Source organism: Tympanuchus pallidicinctus, unplaced genomic scaffold (genome assembly GCF_026119805.1).
Source record: "Tympanuchus pallidicinctus isolate F22 unplaced genomic scaffold, pur_lepc_1.0 scaffold5, whole genome shotgun sequence".
Lineage (NCBI taxonomy): Eukaryota > Metazoa > Chordata > Aves > Galliformes > Phasianidae > Tympanuchus > Tympanuchus pallidicinctus.
The window spans coordinates 38,191,422-38,210,628 of NW_026294769.1; the positions used below are offsets into that span (position 1 = coordinate 38,191,422).

The window sequence follows — 19,207 nt, forward strand, 5'->3', positions numbered from 1 at the left end:
AGTGGCTGCCAGGCGGAACAAAGTGCAATTGAATGAGCTGCTCGCTGCGTTATCCTCTCCAGTTCGCGGTGCTCGTCAGCCCTGAGAGAAACACACCTTCCACGCACAGTTACAGCCCTGCCTCTCGGCATGCCGCCAGGAATCAGTCATTTTGTTTTCGACTGCAAGTAACAGCACTTCTCATTAAGCGGGGGGAAAATCCCTTCTTCCTTAGAGCCTGAAAGGTCTTTCAGAAGGTCTGCCTCGGAAAGTGTGTCGTGGAGTATTTCAGATGGCAATTTTAGTTGAGGATCAGGACTCAGCTCTAATACAAAAGCAACGGAGACACAGCAGAAACCTTTACCTGAGCCCCACATTACACTGCAGGGTGCTAAATGGCTCCTGGTCTCCACGGTAGCCCAAGCCTTGTCCGTGTTCAATTGGGATACAAACTGATGAAATTTGATTTAAATCTATGATGTGCACCATCAGTTAACTTGTCTGTTAATTTATCTCCCTTAATTTTGTTGTTGAGAGAATAACAAACAAACAACAACACAGCTTCATTTAACTACTTTCACTGCATTTACTTCAAGAAAGCAGTCAGTATATCTGCAGGTTACATAGATGATATGCAGATTATCCACTGCTGAGATTCAGGAGGGTGTTCATACATGCCTCTAGACTTTATTATTAGGAAGAATTGCAATGCTGCAGATGTCTGTGTTGTAAACCAAAGGCTGGAAAACATGAACACTTTGGAGAAGAGGTAAGATGGGCACATCTTACACAAAACTCAGGAAAACAATGAGAACAAGGAGCTACTGCCATTGTAGCTACGTGCCATGTGCTTTCCAGCAAGACTGCTTTCAATTATGAAACTACATACAGACAGTTGCTTTAAGTGCCTTCTGCACAGCACTCAGTGCATATGATGGTTGCAGCATCTGCCATTGAAAGGCCTAGGCATACAAAGGTATTATAGAAGTGATAAAATGTATTTGGGAGCTATGTGGCATCTTCCCAGAGGGTAGATCTAGTCCATGAACAGGACTAGCATAAAGAAACATTTTTCATTTATTACGCACCCAAACAAGAAAACTAAGGCACATTCCTTTAGCAAATGTATATATTTGGACTACAACAATTCAGGTTTGGACAATTTTGTCTAGAGGCAGTAACCTTGTACTCGTAATCATGAATTCAGGTTAAATTTTATGTTAATCTAAAATGAAATTTATCTTTTTTTCCCTCACTACCAGATCAATGATAAAAGCAGTGCAGTGTATGCTATCAGCTGAGAGCTTTTGCTACACTGCACATCAAGTAAGTTCATCTGTGTTCTACAGTAGGTGCAAATTAGGTCAGGGATAACACTCAGAGATCTAGTCAGTATCATCAGATCTAGTCTAGACCTGTCAGTATGCTTACATTGAACATTTTAAGCTCTGAAATGAAGTCATCAAATATATTTTAGAAGAATACCTTATTCTATGGAAATATGTGGAAAACGGTCAAAAATGCAGATGAAATCTTAACACTCAAACTGTGCTAGGTAAGGAAATTATGATTATAAATCAAATGCTACATAGCACTTATAAGAGGCAGTAGCAGGACTGTAAGGAGAAAACAAATCATACATTTAGCATCTAAAGTAAAAAAGTAGCAACAGGGAAATATTTCAACAGGGAAATATAAGAATAACCAGATGGGAATGCATATGCTTTTCTTCAAACATCTGCATTAAAAGAAAACAAAATACAGCTCACATAACGGACTACCATTTTGATTCTGTAGCACACAAAACCACAGGTACTCCTACAATACTGGCATTTATAAGATAGCTCTCCTAACAGGGTGCACATATGAAAGGCTGTAGAAATCTACTGTATTCCTTTGTTATGAAACAGCATACTGAGAAATCAAGGGAAGATCAAACAGTAGCACACAAAAAAAACTTGTAATGAAGGATCTTTATGATGCACTTTAAATCTTCCATTTTCAAACGAGCAATCTATATGGAAAAGCTCCTCTAATTAACTGTTAATGTAAGCATGCAAAATATAAAATTAACAGCATTCCACAAGGTATTATGGAACAACAAATTATGTTCACTGTGCATCACCTTTTTATTTTAGCACGGTCTGTAACAATGATTTAAGTCTATCAAAACAGAATTGTAACAGGTCTACATCAGTCAACAGATTTAGATCCTTGCTCTGCACAGAGGATGAACGATTAGTCCAATATTAGACACATCAGGGGATCTGTATCAAATAGAGTTTTGATGTCTCCTAAATGCAAGACTTTCCTCAAAACTTTCTGAAATGGTAACTTTTGTGTTGATTAGTTGTTTTTATTGTACTTCAGCAGATAGGATCCTTAATTTCCTTGTATAAGCTGTAGATTATAATGGCGTGGCCTGAAGTTAGACCACGTTTTCAAATTCAGGTGCTAGCAGTATCATCTAAAAATGCTATTCTCACTTTTCCCAACTGAAATCTGTAACTGGAGGCATTTATGCGTGAAAGTTTAAAATATTTAAGAAAACCTGTTGTATATATTTTTAAGGTTTTGTTATTAGACTGTCACTCAGATGAACTAGACTGTAAACCACTGACAGCCCTGCTCTCTGTTCTGGAGACTATTCTTTGCTAGAGATTCAAAATACTCTGGTCTTTTAAAGACTTTTCACCCCATGCTCTCATCATTTTAAGCACTACTTAGCAAAGCATTCCAAGTATAAGGTAATGCAAGAGTTTGCTCACATTCAAAACCAGTGAACATTCACACTCTGACTTTTAAAGTCCATCATCTTTTTCTGTTATGTTCAGAAGAAGCCTTTCAGAAATGCTGAACTGCCTTGAGGGAAAGCTAACTTGTCTACACAGAAAAGCTAAACCTCACACTTCGATGTCTGAAGTGAAGTTGACTACACCTGTGCAAACTGGCCAGGAGTTTTTACAGAGATAAAAGGAGGTAACATGTTGCTCTCTTCCAGTAACTAGAGCTGAAAGAAAACCATTACTTACTGATTTATTTTGTGGATGTCAAATTATGTTAGCACTTCAATTAAATCAGTTTTAATGAATTACATCAAAGGTACGTTTCACTAAAAAGAGAATTAATAAAGCCTGTTGTTCCAAAGGCAAATGGCAATAACGTGAGCAGAAAGCAAAGAAAAAAGAAATCTTTTCTTCTACATCTATTCTTCTTCTTCAAAGAACCCCATTTGCAAATGAGTTGACGTTGTGAAAATGATGTCACTTTCTTCATTTACTACACCTGTGGTCTCATACCGTACTGGATAAAGTTTAATACATAAATTACACAGAACTGTAGGGGTTAGAAGGGACCTCTGGAGACCATGGAGTTCCTTCCTAAAGCAGGTTCCCCACTTGTATAATCAACGGATATCAAGATGTTACAATCACAAAACAAGCAAGAGAGTTAGGCAAAGTGGACTATGATAACAAAAGAGAATAAATGGAAGGCTTACCCTTAGTTGGGCTCACCCACAAAACACCAGAAGGAGGGATCTCCAGAAGAGATCCTTCCCTACTGGTAGCCAGCTCTTAAATAGGTCTAGGAGGGGTGCAGCCCGGCTCCACCCCTTCCGGCAGCACAGGAGAATTGCCTTCACCTGTGCTCCTCTGGCTGAGTCATGGCTCACCTCAGGTGATCAATCAGAGGTTCAGGCCGTGACTCAGTAGTTCCCATACACCACTGTAGATTGAACAGGAAAGCATCCAGGCAGATTTTGAGTATCTCCTGAGAAGCAGACTCCACAGCCTCTCTGGGCAGCCTGTTCCAGAGCGTTCTGTCACTCTCACAGTAAATAAGTGCTTTCTCACGTTCACATTAAACTTCCCGTGTTCCAGTTTGTGCCTATTTCCCCTTGTCCTGGCACTGGGCAGCACTGAAGATTCTGACCCCACCCTCTTGACACCCACTCTTCAGATATTATCAACACGGCCAACCTGTAGTCCACCTGAACACCCAGATCTTTCTCAGAGCTCCCCTCCAGTAGGTCAGCTGCCTACCCCATATCGATGCAGTCATTATTCTTCCCCAGGTACAAGACTCTACATTCGCTCTTGTTACCTAAAGGTTCCTCTCTGCACAACTCTCCAGTCTGTCCAGGTCTCATTGAAAGGCAGTGCAGCCTTCTAACGTCAGCCACTCCTCCCAGCTTCCAATTACAAAGTAATAATAATAATTATTTACTATTATGCTAATTGTGGGCAACTTTTCTCCTCATGATTACTTAACTACAGAAAAGGATGCCAGGACTAAGAGTAAATGGACATTGAAAAAGATCCCAAAAGTTTTCCATAAACATGAACTGACAAATTACTCTGTGCATTGTTGCATCTTCACTGTTACTAGCTCTGTTCTCATGTTGCCATTATATATTCACATATAGCACCGCATCTAATATGCATTTGCATACATTCATTAACTTCATAAATGTACTCCACTACGTTCTAGACATCAGTTTATGCAGACAAGCAGACTTTAATTAAACTGCTGGTGGGTGAAGGTCAACTTTTACCACATGAAGACCCTACTTCCTCTCAAGTTTCATCAAACGACCACTTCACAGCACGTCTTCCCAGATAATCTCCATGTTTTCTGTTGAGTTTACTTCATACTACATATACTACATACTACATTTATACCACCAATCTGCCTCAAATATTAGTTAACCTGAAGAGCATGTAACCCCAACTCCAACCTTAAATATGCTTCTTTAACAAAAATATTAAGTATTACATATGCTAAACCTAACAGAACTTCAGAAGCCTCCTAACATTACAGAACCCCCTCCTCCCCCGAAAGGTCTGGAAGTACACAGTTGAGAAGACTTTGCTATTTAGTGTCCTACTGTAAGAGTACTAGAAGATTCCTTTAATTTCCTCCATCTTTCAGCAAGCCAAATTAAAATTAACCTGGAATATGAAAAGTAATATTTAACATTCTCTCAAGGTAGCAAATAATAAACTAGCATTCTTTTTACTTTTGATAACTACAAATCATCCTGCTTTTGTATTACATTACAGAATCACTCACACACTACTATGCAATACATTTGCAATAGGCCTCTGAAGCACCTGCATGACAGCACATGAAAGCTCAGCTTCTTCAAGTATGCATAGAAACAGTTGTGAACACTTGCCCACACCACCTTTATTTCACAAATGATAAAAACTGAAACATTTTACATTTTCCCTACTAAAGAAGTAATTTTCCAAGTTAGGATTCCTTGTCATAGATGAGCAAACTAAATTACATCTTCAATGTTTACATTAAATATAAATGGCTTATGCTTGATAACATAAAGAGCAAGTGCTCAGTATTTCTTCACAAAAACTTAAGATACACAGAGACACACTGGAACAAGTTGCCCAATGAGGTTGTGGATGCCCCATCCCTGGAGGCATTCAAAACCAGGCTGGATATGGATCTGGGCAGCCTGGTCTACTGGTTGGTGACCCTGCCCATGGCAGGTGGGTTGAAACAAGATGATCTTTGAGGTCCTTTTCAACCCAGGCCATTCTGTGATTCTATGATATGGCTTCATTAACACCTTCAAGATTGTTCTTAGTCACATCTGTTAACATAAATAGCATCCCTACATGAAAGATGCATCCTAATAACTTTAATGAAGTTCAGTGTAGCCCATCAGAGAGAACATGTTTTAATTAACAATTCTAGTATCAGCTACAGTATACAGTACCTTTTTTAATCAATCTACTGTGTTGTAATCATACAAGGCAGGAAAAAGAAACCAAAGCACACAGCCCTTACCACAGCTGTACTTCAAGACTGGCTGAAAGACTTGGCTTATAATACATAACTTGATGCACTTATTTAAAAAATGAGCAACATATTCTAACAAGAAGTCAGACTTCTGACTTCACAAAACTGCAGCTGAATGTAAGTACCAGTTGAACTTGAAATGCGGAAGGGAGTTAGAAAACCCCAGAAAAAAACACTGACACTTTCATATCAAATGCTTTAACAGGTTAAACAGACATCATACCCTTTGGGGGAAGTTTAATACTGCACAAATTAATTCTTGGCCAGTTTTAAATTGTAGCTTCTGAGAATGGGATCTTTATATTTAGAACACTGACAGCCCAACATCTCTGTTTTAATAGAAATTGTAGAAATAAATACACTGGGCCAAGCTATCATTATACACACCAGTTATGACAACTGTCCTAGCATCAAATCACATCAGGCAGTGATTAAGTTCAGCTACAGGATCATACACAGCTTTCCAAGTAGGTGGGAAATTAATAAAGTCAAGTCAGTAACTCTGGACATTGTATTATGGGAAGAGACAGGAGAGGCTTCAAATACATCCACAAAGTTTTCTCTAGTTTCTGAATTATTTAGGAACTTCTAACTACAACATACACATCTTCCCCTGCAACACAAACATCAGGAAGGACTCTTCTTAGAAGACAGAAATTCAAATAAGTCATGACATTTACTTACATACATTTTGGTAACACAGCTCTTTGTGGTTTAAGTAAGCAGCAAAACAACGGTATAACAAGAAATCTTGTTATGATAGCCAGGTATTTGAATGCAATTACAATATAAAGCATTTATAGAAGAACATTTGAAAGCATCATGAAGAAAACAATTGAAGCTGACAGCTGAAAATGCAGAAGTACTAGAAACTGACTGCAAACTACGAACACAGTGCCTCAGAGAAAAGTGTTAAGACAGAATAAAGCCAGGAGTGATCTCACTTTAGCATCTTAAAAGTATTTTTTAAAATTATTCCAACAGAAGAAAAAAATGTCAAACAAGTAGACAGAAGATAAACAAGAGCAGAATGATGTTACTGAACAACTTACAAACAGCACAAGAAAACAGTACAGGAAAAGAAAATCAGAAGCTCATACAGAACTTTGGAAACATGCCAATATTCAGGACATAGTTTAGACATAGAGGAATGAGTGGCCTTCTAAAATGTAGGGGCAATATACAGCTATGTTACCAAGTTTGCAATTCAGCAGGACTGGAATATTAGCTAATGCAATTTGGGAATGACTCCAAGCTAGAAAATACTATTTTCTCAACAGAACATTGGCACAACTGCAATAACACTACGTTTCCTTCTGTGAAAAAAATTAGCTGAAAGACAAATTGGCAAATATATAGAACACAGTGACCAAGTAAAAAAGACCAATTAAACTTCAAACTTGATACTTTCCTCAGCCACAGACAGAATTTCTAGAATTTTTCCAATACAGTGAAAATAAATCATTTCTTAAGTTTTACATATTAAGAGATATTCAGTATATCAGAGAAGCTGGATTAGGAAAGTAAGTTGGCTTCCTAAAAATTAAGTTCGATATATATGTGAAGAAAAGTACTAAAATCTGAGAACTCAGACAAAGTGAATGTGTCAGGTTTCTGGCAGCAGCTATGTTAGAGACTGCAGTTCCCAGTGTATATATATTTGTACTGGCAGATGCCTGTGATATAAATCCAAATGTTCTGTAAGAGGACCACTGATTCATTTGGCTGAGGAGTAAGTACCTTTTATGTAGGTATGAATCACAATGCTGACAAAACAGATCATCACGGATGCACTCAAGACAGGAACATTGTTTGCTTGCAAATATATTTTAGTATAGAACATTGTTATGCACCATATTATGTAGAAAAAATCATGGTGTCTTTTTTAAACATTAGGCACATGGTGATGGTCTATAAACTCTAAAGAACATCTACTTCAGAAAGTATATTACAAAAGAAAAGAAAAAAAAAGCTGTCACACTGATTTCTGTAATCCAGAGCACTTTAGAATTGTAAGCATCTGAAAGAAGAGACATTTTTTATCTTGAAGATTTTTTCCCCCCAACAGTAGTTCAGCATACTTTTAGGCTACAATAATCTAGGGAAATGAAAAATCATACAGTTGAAAATAAAGTTGTGTTCTTTTCCAGACAAATCTCAGTATGTGTCAGTATGAAGAAAAGAAAGTAGTAGATGGTAAGAATGTGTTACAGATGAGATTCAACAATATGCAAAACTAAAAACTACACAGCTGCACTGTTTTCATTTAGTTACTCCAAAGCAGGCAGTAAAGTCAAAACTATATGCTGGAATAGCTCATGCAAAATACATCATCAACATTTCTATACAAATGAAAGCTACAATTTTGAAGTGTAAGGTGACTATTCAATATGAAAATAGGAATTTTAAACAAAACTCAAATTATTCCTATGCACTTCTTCAGAATTCTGTTCGAGTCAGCATTTGGCATAAATTTATAGTAATCCAAACTAAATGACAGCAGCATAGCAACAAATGATGGTCTAATGAGGAATGAGTGCCTTCATAATTTCCACAGTATCTACCTGTATGAAAACATTTAAAACTGAGGTGTTTTAAATGCAGGAAATATTTCTGCTGACTGTAATAGTCATTCTAGAAGAAATACCCTACTTGGAGCAACAATTAATGTTTAACATTTAAAGCTTTGTCCTCAGTAACATTTATTCTACAATCATATGCTCACTTTGTTACATGTTGTGCACTTTATACATCCATTACATACACAAAAGGTTTTAATTTGTTTTCAACAAGTACTAAGAACAAATCATGTCTCAAGTATACCAAACTGGTCACATTTATGTTGCTCACATAAGTTTAGTCTTTGATTGTACAAATAGTTTAAAATTCTGCAATCAAAAGTCTTAAAATAGTTACATTCAGGTTACATTCTATCACTGTTACCTAGCTGCATCATTTTTCAATCCCATCAGCGGATGATCAATACTACAAAGATTATCATTTCTCACATATGTGTACAATTTACTCCTTGTCTTAAGTATAAATTTGCAACACAGTAGTAACACTGCAGGTACAGAAGTAATGCTTTCTTATCAGGCATGTGAAAAGACTAACTCTACCACAGTTGATGCTGGTGTTTATGTAGAAGGCTTCTCACGTGTCATTTCAGTCTATGGGAGGTAGATGTTTGTCTATGAACTGTTTTATATCCATCATCTCCTGCTCAAAGATAAAGGTACATATTAGTTAAGTTCCTTGCTAAATACATTCACTAAATAATGTTTCAAAATTTCAGTTATTGTGGGCAGCTGGGCTAAGAATATTGAGTGTTTCATTAGTTATTTGACATGATTTAATCACTTGGCACACAACAAGTCAGTGCTGTTAACTCTTCAAGGCACTAAACGTATCTTTACTCACAAATGCTTAAAATACAAAAAAAAAAAAAAAAAAAGAGAGCAAAGGTCACCTTCTCTGACTTTCTCTATTACATATTAATCATGTGCACTGAATAGCACCAGGTTGAGGCTGGATTGGATTTGAAGGTAGCTAAAGCTGTAGCTTCATGAAAAGCCAGCAGCTCCTCCTCTTAGCCAAACTGCTTTACCTGCCTGATGCTTCTTCCTTCAGTTCAGAGAAGCAATTAAGTGAATTAGACTGCAAAACCAATCCACATTACAAAATAATTTATTTTCTGGAAGTTTTTTAACTACATCAGCTCCTTCATCAGAATACACAATAGGAATACGTGACAATAGAAATTTAAGCAAGTGTAGAAAATACATGAGGTTATGGCCCCAAAATTATAAATTATGAAAAAAATAGATCACATGGTACTAAGTGTTGTAAAAAAGAGCACATATTTACACATTTGCATGACAACTTCATGTTTTTACTGCCTAAATGCAATAAAACTGCACAAATATCCCAAAAACTTTCTTCAAGAGATGCGGCAATCCAAATTAAGAAAGTTACTGCTACAGACAAGTGGAAGACCTGTTCCTTGTCACCTCCTCTAACTCCTATCATTTACTTTGTGTACATTCAGATGTTTGAACTCACTAAAGCAGCAAAACTTATGCCAGTAATCTTTACTATTTTTACAAATTAAAATAGTTCAAAGAAATCTCTCATCAGCTCCAGAGGTAGTGTTGGAGGAGAGCACCAAAAAGTCATGAGCAGAAGGAACTAGTCCACCTTTTTCTGGCAGTTGCAAGCTATTATTAAATCAGCTCAATTGTTTGCTGAGCCAGAGCCATAAACACATTTTGTGGCTGCCACTTCCCTAATATCAACCCTCCTTGCACATTTTTCTGATGTCTCCATTCAAAACCACACAAAATTCTCCTCAAAATATCAAGTTGCACTGGTGCTGTGAGAATTCAGTCTGCCTTCTAATTCAGTAATTATTAATGTGATTAATACAGTTTAGGAAAAAAATAAAATAAAATAAAATAAAAAAATTGTTTTACAGTTCAGCCAGCCCAGTCCCAAAAATACAGTCCTCTGAGGAATTTCCCACTGGTCATATAAACTTTTCCCTTGGATGTTTTTTCAGACAGGCATTCAATATTAGCTATTCAGTAAAATAAGTCAGTAGCATTATGTGCTTTTAATTGATAAAGATACAATTTGAAAGCCCTAGAATTGTTTTGAGGAAAAAATAAAACCATACTTAGCTAAAATATTTATATTAAGAAAATTACCTCAATACATGAACTATGCATCATGCCAGAGTAAGTTCTGAAGGTTATATTGGCTGGATTTATCATACTCTTTAGCTTCTCAACAGTAAGAGAACCAAACATTAAAGGAACAAGTGGGTCACAGTCCCCATGGCACTGAAGAACAGGAATCTCCTTATTGACACCAACAGCACCCTGTCAGGGGTGAGAAGAGAAGGAGGAGAAAGTAAGCAGGGTAACTTCAGTATCTCTGGGAGAAAATAATCCCAGGGCACTACTCCTTATGGTGTGACAAAGTGAATTCTGAAGGGGGAATAAAAAACAATGAACAAGAAGTCCTGCAAAACAAAATTGACACTGATTTCAGAACAGTTCTTAAAACATGATTTCATATGAAAGTCATGTTAAGCAGAGGTAAACTGCTGAGTACTTCTTCAATTCCCCTTCTTGCTAGAATTTAAACCCCCAGTGCCCTACTCTGAGAATTGCTGAGTTATCCAGCTGCAGCTAATACTCAGTAATACTAATTCCTGCACAAGATACAATCTTCAGGTATACTCATTCTGCCAGTGCTAAACTGCTTCAGAAAGAATAAATAAATACCTGAACAAAAGAGGAACGCAGAGGAAGCCAACAGCTGAGGGCTACAACACCTGCTAACTTCTGATGCGTTGTAAGAGCTGTATACAATGATAAAGCTCCACCCTAAAATAAACAGATTCGTATTAGAATGGTGAAGGTAATGTTACTTGTAAGCTTTGTTTCACAATCTTTGGTTTCTCCTTTAAAGAACTTCTTCTATTCCAATTTATTCTTCCTTAGAATCAATACTAAAAGCAGTATTCTTATATGCACTTGTTGTGCTTTTTTTTCTTCCCTTCAAGCTCATGTGATCAATTCACAAGTAAAACAGAAAATGTACCACAACTGACAGCTGAAACCCAAGCAAGAAATAAAGCAGTGTCACTCATGACAGCATCATCTCAAGTTTAATATTTCAATTCACTTCAACACAGACTACAGAGTTGATCTACGGACCTAATAGGTCTGTAGAATATTGATAAATTAGGATATCTTAGAAGTACAAATGATGGAAATATATTTCCCTAACAAATCCAGACCATGAAATATCTATCACATTAAAAGTAGATTAAAATGCTAGCAAGATGTTAAAGAAAAAAGATTTTCATACAGCACTACAGAAGGTACATACATAACTAATAACTTGCTATTAATTTTAGTAACTTTTTTCCACAAGTTCATTTGTCAGTGAAAATTAGTTACTTACATAAACTTTGGTTATTCAGGCAAAGAGAAACTGACACCTCAAAATGTCAGAAGCAACAGACACCCATTCAACTTTGGATTTCCCACGTTAGGAAAGCTAAGCTGTTCCCCTAGAAGAAGATGGTTCTAACTATACCTTACCTGAGAAAAGCCTCCCAGAATAATTCGATTGGAAGGAATTCCATTTTTTACTTCTTGATCTATGAGAGCTTTAACTGCAACACAAAGGCCAGTAATTAAAATGCACTCTGTTCTGTAGAAAGTCTAGGAGAGGAGAGAGACCACCTCCCTGTCTGGATGAGGAGCTGTGAGATATGGTTTAGTAGTTTGTGGTAGCAGTGGTAATGAGAAGACGGTTGGACGAGATGATCTTACAGGTCATTTCTAACCTTGTGATTCTATGATTCTCTGATGCCAACATAAAGCTCATGAGAGAAAAACCTTGTCTGCCATACAATAACAAAGTACCAAAAATCTAGGATGCAATCAAAAATTCCAGTACCACTATATAACTTCTAACCAGGAAAACATGCAAGGAAGTCTTCTACTGCCTGGAAAATAGTACCGTGTTCTAACTATCCAGCATGACAAACGAATGCCCACATAGCTCTAACTTGCTATGCTATCCAGAAGGATATCTTAAAAGGGAAGAACAAAAATAAGCATACAGGCTTCCTTGTCTGTTTCATCTTTGAAGGTTTGAAATGTATGAAGTGTTTTCACTCATGAACTGCCTACTTAGTCATGAAGCTTAAAAAAAAAAAAAAAAAAAAAAAAAGCTAAATTTAGATACAGTGCATCCATATTACCTTTCCTAACAATTTTGTCTTCTTTAATCTAATAGGCTCTTCCAGACTAATCACTAGCTCCTAACAATACGTGGAAGTACTTTCAAGACTGAAAAAGTATTCCTAAACATACCATTCTCTGCTGCCTTTTTGATCCCAACTTCATCTTCCTGCGAATCTGGAGAAAGTCCAACGATATCAAACCTTACAAAAATATCAACAAGAGCATTACTCATTAGAGCATCCATTCCACTACTTTAAAGCACAACACTGAGATACTTTCCAAACTAGAATGCTTGCTGGCTGACATATTTCAGATCAATTACCCACAATTTCCGAGAAATCATGAACAATAAAATGCTTGACCTAAAACGTTTGCTAATTTGCTAAAATACTTGAGGCAACAAAGTTTTTGAGAGCTTTGCTTTCTTCTGTCATTTATTGCAGATTAAGCAGCACGGTTTTGATATTTGCTCCAAAAACATCAGCAGGGACTTAAATTTAACCATCACGCATGCAAAATTAAAATACTGTTTGAAGAAACAAACTCAAGTTACTTCAAAAGCAGAAAAAAAATCACGAGGGCTTGCTTAAGAACGCTGAAACTACCATATTTTTCCTCCTTTCTATTCAGAATGGATGTTCTAAAGAACAGTTGCTAGACATTCTAATTCTACTGATGCACTAAATATTGCTCACTTAGTAGCAATGGCATTTATATTCAAACCTCTGCTACTACTGACTACAAATCCATATACAACACAGACCGTAGATTATAGATGTAAAATTAAATTATTTTTTTCATGTAGTTTAATACATGCAGATTAGAACTGAGAATAACCATTACCACACATACACAGAAAACTGCAGTATACTTTGAGAGCCCTTTTATAGAAGGAAACTGGAGCAAAAAGCTTTTAATACTTCCATCCAATTAAAAGAAGCCATTCAGAAAGTTCCGGATTTTTAATTAAGAATAGTGAGCTCAGACTTCTAGATATCTTTTGAATCAAACTGTTTGCAGCTTAATAAATACTCACCATGATGGCATAGCCATGTTCATGTTTAAAGTAACCGGCATAAATGGCCTACGAATGGGAATGAACAACATTGATGTAAGGTACATGCTGAAATTTAATTATGCAGATGCAGTTATGTCATTGAATTACATCTCTCTTTTTCTTCCAAACCATTATTAACACTAGCTACCCTGTAGTGTGTCTTCAACTAATCTCCCTTGAAATCAGTCTCTCCAAACACATTTATTATTCAGGGCTGACCTTTGCTTGGATATCAGGCAAAACGTTAACAGGCTGTTTTATATATACACCCACACATGGAAAATACAAACATATATATGTTCCATGTAGCTATTTCTAAATAAGACTTGCACATCACAGTTCCACAGACTGGCTCAGTGGAGGAAGGCAACATACATAGCATCAGCAAACCTAACGATCAGCAAAATGCAGCATAATGGCAGAGCCTAGCCACACCTGCTCCCCTCAGCAGCAGAAGCTGCTTAAGCAATGCCTGACTCCGTTCAAAGACTCATTCCCACCCTCATGCTGCTGCTGTACGGCATCTTCTCAGATAACTTCACTTGACTGCATGAGGAATCAAATGTGGCTGTTTTAATTGACTGAAACAGAGCAACATAAAGTCTGCAGGGAAGACTGAAAGGAGACAAAGGGCAATCAAAGAGAACAGCTTGCTTTCTTATTGCTGTTAGAGAAGAAAATCTGAATTTTGTGTTAAAGTAAACTAAAAGCATTAAGATACATCTAGGATTATTTACTGACTCCTCACCCTGCTCAGTACTTCAGTTCTCAAATTGCAAAGAGAGCCCAAAATGCATTATTTGCAGAAGATATAAGAATATCCTGTGAACCTCTGAAATGCTCTATATGTAACATGGAAATTGCAACTACTATACACACTCAGGTTTAAGACATGTACGTGCATAATGCAAAGTTTATGTAATGGTGAATAAAACAAAAAATTATTCCTTGTTAAGAATGCTTGTAATGAGTGACAGGGGGTGAGGAGATACCTCAATCAGGTGAAAGCATAAAGTCAAAACAATCTAACTTTATATCTAGAGATTTTCAATTTGTTTTCAGCCTGAATGAGTAATAAAAGCAAAAATGAATGCAATTTTGTCCAAAGGTTCCTAAAAAGCAACAAAATATTTAATAGAATCAAAACTGTTTTCAGCGTCTGTTTAGTTAAACGTTATAGCCATCCCAAATTCCATGCGATTCATCATCCGCACAACTACCTCAGTATTGAACTACAGAAAAGATGGAACAAGAAAAGTTACAAACTTACGCGTGTGGGCAAATGTATTTTACATGGGGGCTTTTGATACCTGCAAGTGCTTCTGACCATCCATGCCTGTTAACAAAAAACACATTGTATGTCGTTTATGTACTAGCTCAGCTCCTATGTTTATCTTGCTGAAACTACACAGCACATATAAAACTGCTGAATAAGGTCAATATTTCTAGAAGAATTGTACAGATAGTCCAATATGCTGTGAATACATTACTAAATGTAAAGGTTTATCCTGCTTCTGAGTATTTGTTGCGTATATACAGCCAGGGACACCTTATCCAATTTTATCTAGACTATCACAGTTGTGTCACAGCTGCAGAAATACCACTTAGGCTCTGTTTAAAGCCGACTCTTTACCTGGCTGGATTTAACAGCTTCGGCACTGCAACATACGAACATATGAATGTGTACTGCTTCCAGACTCAGCACTGGCACAGAGTTCACTGTGCTGCTTCTGCAGAGTTAAGGCAGCTTTTTTCCACAGGCAGCCTTCTCATTTTTGACTGCATCTATTGATGTCAGAGAGAAGAAAACCAACACCTAAGCACGGACCATGTAGAGCCAACTCAATCAAACCAGGCATGCTGACTTCGGATGGCCTGCATGCTCTCAGAATCAGGCAGTTTTTCAAATCTCAAGCATGTGCTGCATGAAAGCACAGAGCCCAAGGTTTGCCCAGGACATGGGCCATCAAGCTTCCTAGAAACCAGGTAATTGTAATCACCATTTAAATTAAGAGCTCAGTGAGATCCACGCTAGGGCTGAACTACACTTGTACACAACTGGACCCAAAGCCGAATCTGTGCATAACTGCTGGCTGTGTCTGTACTTTTCTTCAAACATTCAACGGTTATTGGATTTCCTGACTTCTCTCATTATTCAGCACCCCTAACTCACTCAGCACACCGGGTAACAGAGAGACATTTCTAAGGAGAAAACACCTGTAACAAACTCAGTGACATAGCTGAATTTACTCAACCAACAGCAGACCAGCCATAACACCCTGTTTTCAGTATCATCCTAAAAAGTTAATGCACACTGCATGAAGTGAAGGCGGTTTCAAACACATGGAGTGCACAGGCATTTGAAATCCAGGCTGGAGATGGCAACCTGCTTCCTACCAGTACAAAATATGTTACTAACAAAGAGTGGGTGATCTGACTCGCAGAGTGTTAATAATAAAGCACAAAAGACCAAAGAAGGATCTAAAGGAAAAAGATGACTGAGAAGACCTGGTTAGATTTAAAAAATCGGAGATTTTTTTTCTTTTAGCCACGTGTAAAGACTAATTTGACAAACGGCAAAAACCACATCGCATAAACATGCACGCTGACTCTCTGTGTTGCACGCTTTCTTCAGATTTTGACAATCGTGCAGTCAGCCGAGCGGATGCAGCAAAGTACGAAGTTTAAGCAACTTTCAGCGGCTCCCATCTCTAAGGCACGCAACCTCACACTCGGAACCCTTCACAGCTACAGGCAGGCACTAACACATCCACATACACACCCGGTATCTCCCAGTCCGTGAAGAAAAATCACCTAGGAAAAATAAAATCGCGCTATAAGACAACTTCAAGAAAGCGAGACCCCCGGGCTGCAGCCCCCGCCCCACCGCCCGCAGGAGGCACCCAAAGCGCCGCGCGGCACCACGCCCGCTTTCCACTGCGACCTTTCCAGCACCAGGCGAAGGGGACCCGTGGCGCTGCGCGGGCCTTTCACCGCCCGCTCTCAGCAGGGCCCGGCCTCGCCGCGGCGTCACCCCCAGGCCGCCGCCGCCCCCGGCCCGGCGGAGAACAAAGCGGGGCGGGGGCTGCCGCCCGTCAGGGTTCCCGAAACCTGCGCTGTCTCGCCCACTTCCCGCCCGGACTCACGGCGGCCGTCGCCTTCCTGGCGGCCGGGACGATGGCAGGGATCGGCGCCGACATGTTGTTGCCGCACATACACCGGACTGCCGGGCGGCCGCGGGACTACGGCCAGCGGCGGGAGGCGGGGCGGGGCGGTGGCCGGGGGCGGGGCTGCTCCTGCCGTCACCGCCCCGATTGGCTGCGGTGGGGTTGGCGGGAGACCGGGGCGGCGCAGGGGAAGCGCTGCTGGGTGCTGGCAGCTCTGAGGGAAGGCAGCGCTGGGCTTCTTCAGATTCTACACAGCTGCTTCTGCTTTGGGGCTTGCAGCAATTACGAAGGGATTGTGCATGGAGGAAAAGGTGTTAGCCGATGTTTGGCTGAACGTGAGACAGCAGTGTGTCCAAGTGGCCAAGAAGGCCAATGGCATCTTGGAGTGCGTCAGAAGTACTGCAGCTAGCACGAGCAGGGAAGTGATTGTCTGTAGTCAGCTTTGGTGAGGCCATGTGTTGAGTACTGTGTTCAGTTTTGGGCCCCTCACTACAAGAAAGACACCGAGGCCCTGGAGTGTGTCCAGAGAAGGGCAGTGAAGCTGTGAAGGACCTGGAGCACAAGCCTGATGGGGAGCAGCTGATGGAACTGGGGTTGTTCAGTCTGGAGAAGAGAGAGACCTTATCCACTCTCTACAACTCCCTGAAAGGAGGTTGTGGTGAGGTGGAGGTCGGCCTTTTCTCCCAGGTAGCAGTGATTGGATGAGAGGGAATGGCCTCGTGTTGCACAGGGGAAGTTCGTGTTGGATATTAGAAACAACTTATTTTCAGAAAGAGTGCTGAGGTATTGGAACATGCTGCCCACGGAGTGGTGGAGTCACTGTCCTTGGAGGTGTTCAAGGCACTGAGGGACATGGTTAGTGGGCATGGTGTGGATGGCTTGATGGTTGGATTACATGTTCTTAGTGGTCTTTTCCAACCTTAATAATTCTATGACTGAACTGTCTTTCACCTTTAAAACTAGCTTTCAATGGGCTTTCAAATCTGAGTGTCTGCCAGATTACGCTATCATGTCTGCCACTTGACTATTTCTTATAAAAATCCGTTTTTGTGCTTTGAAAGGCTTGGGGAAAAAGGAAATCTCAATGTTTTTTAGTGGAGTAATAGCAAATACTAAGTCACGGGAACCAGGAAAAACAGCAAAAAACAAAACAATACAAAAACCCCGAAACAACAGCAGGCAACGCTGTTGGACAGAACTCATTTGTCCCTGTCAGATCAAATGCTTGCATCAGTGAATTGTGGTTTATGGCCAAAGAGTGAATGCCTCTTATTCATTTGTTCATTCCAAGAACTCAGACAAACTCTGAATTAGTATGGTTAACACACTGCTGTAAGAATGAAATGCTTTGTCTTCTGTTTCATGCATCTTTGTCAGATACTTCCTCCAAGGGAGTCAATCTGCTCATTGTATTTTGCTGGATGGTATCTGTCGGAGCTCAGTCACTGTTTGGCAACTCAAACAGCAGCTGAATGTGCACTGTGTTGTGTGAAAGCACACCCATCCTGCTGGCATGTTCCATACCAGGCAGGGGTAGTTTTCTACTACGTAAATTCTTCTCATGTCTTACTATCTTTGTCAGCGTGGCTGCATAAATTATGTTGGAGAGGTCTTTGCACCAACTGTATAACTTCAAGTACACAACCTCTTTTGCCATGACTGGTGATGCTGTTTTGATACCTGTTATCTATGGTAGGGGGTTTCCACTATTGCCATATTGTTATTTTTAACAAGGCCTCTATGTTTTATCTCTGTGCTTTAGTTCTTGTAACACGTATGATACCCAACTCAAATCTGCTACAATGATGTTTACCAGATTGTCTTTTTTATTCAACAAAGGTAACCTTCCTGAGGTGACCTGATGCAACTTCTGCTGTGCAGGGCCTGATGCCTGCTGACAGCTGGGCCAAGTGGTTGATCACTGCATCTGGACTGACCTCAGCTGAACTGCCATCCCTGCCAGTGCTGCTCAGAGCTGCTGGAGGAATGCAGCTCTGTGCACACAGGGTGGCTGGGAATTGCACAACAGCAGAAGGGCAGTGGGGCACAGGGCAGCCTGCTGCCTGCAGGCAAACAGCACAAGGTTCGTCTTCCTGAGGGAGACACTATTAGCTTCCAAATTGTGAATCTTTCAAAGCTTCATGAGTTGGATGTCTTTAGAGTGAGTTATCTGCATACGAATATTTTTCTACAAAATTTATGGTAATGAGAATTTTACAAGGGAGAACATGCTCTAAACTGTGTATTTTCCCCTATCCTAGTGGCTGAAATTGACACAGATGGTTTCCCATACCAGCATTTTATGTATATTGCTAGATAGTTGGTGTTTCTGAACACCAGGAGAAGCAATACAGACTTCAGCCTGTAACTCGATTTCCAAATGTCCCTCTCACCTGTTGCTTACTGGCAGAACAGTA

General features: G+C 39.3%; 1 protein-coding gene across 1 annotated transcript; it reads right to left on the bottom strand.

Moving 5' to 3' along the window:
• Positions 1-5,664: 5,664 nt before the first annotated feature.
• On the bottom strand, positions 5,665-16,901 carry LYPLA1 (lysophospholipase 1). Its single transcript, XM_052703215.1, has 9 exons — positions 16,770-16,901; positions 16,406-16,437; positions 14,894-14,959; positions 13,603-13,650; positions 12,696-12,766; positions 11,916-11,989; positions 11,091-11,192; positions 10,509-10,682; positions 5,665-9,021 (listed from the first exon to the last, which is right to left on the bottom strand). The coding sequence occupies exons 1-9, from the start codon at positions 16,836-16,838 to the stop codon at positions 8,968-8,970; spliced, it is 690 nt and encodes a 229-aa protein (XP_052559175.1). The 5' UTR covers positions 16,839-16,901; the 3' UTR covers positions 5,665-8,967.
• Positions 16,902-19,207: the final 2,306 nt, after the last annotated feature.

Coding starts and splice junctions, on each gene's coding strand:
- LYPLA1 (XM_052703215.1), bottom strand. CDS start 16,838: ATGTGCGGCAACAACATGTCGGCGCCGATCCCTGCCATCGTCCCGGCC. Junction 14,960..16,405: donor CACGGACTGGGAGATACCGG/GTGTGTATGTGG, acceptor TTTTGTTAACAG/GCATGGATGGTCAGAAGCAC. Junction 10,683..11,090: donor TGCGTTCCTCTTTTGTTCAG/GTATTTATTTAT, acceptor CACCCCTGACAG/GGTGCTGTTGGTGTCAATAA.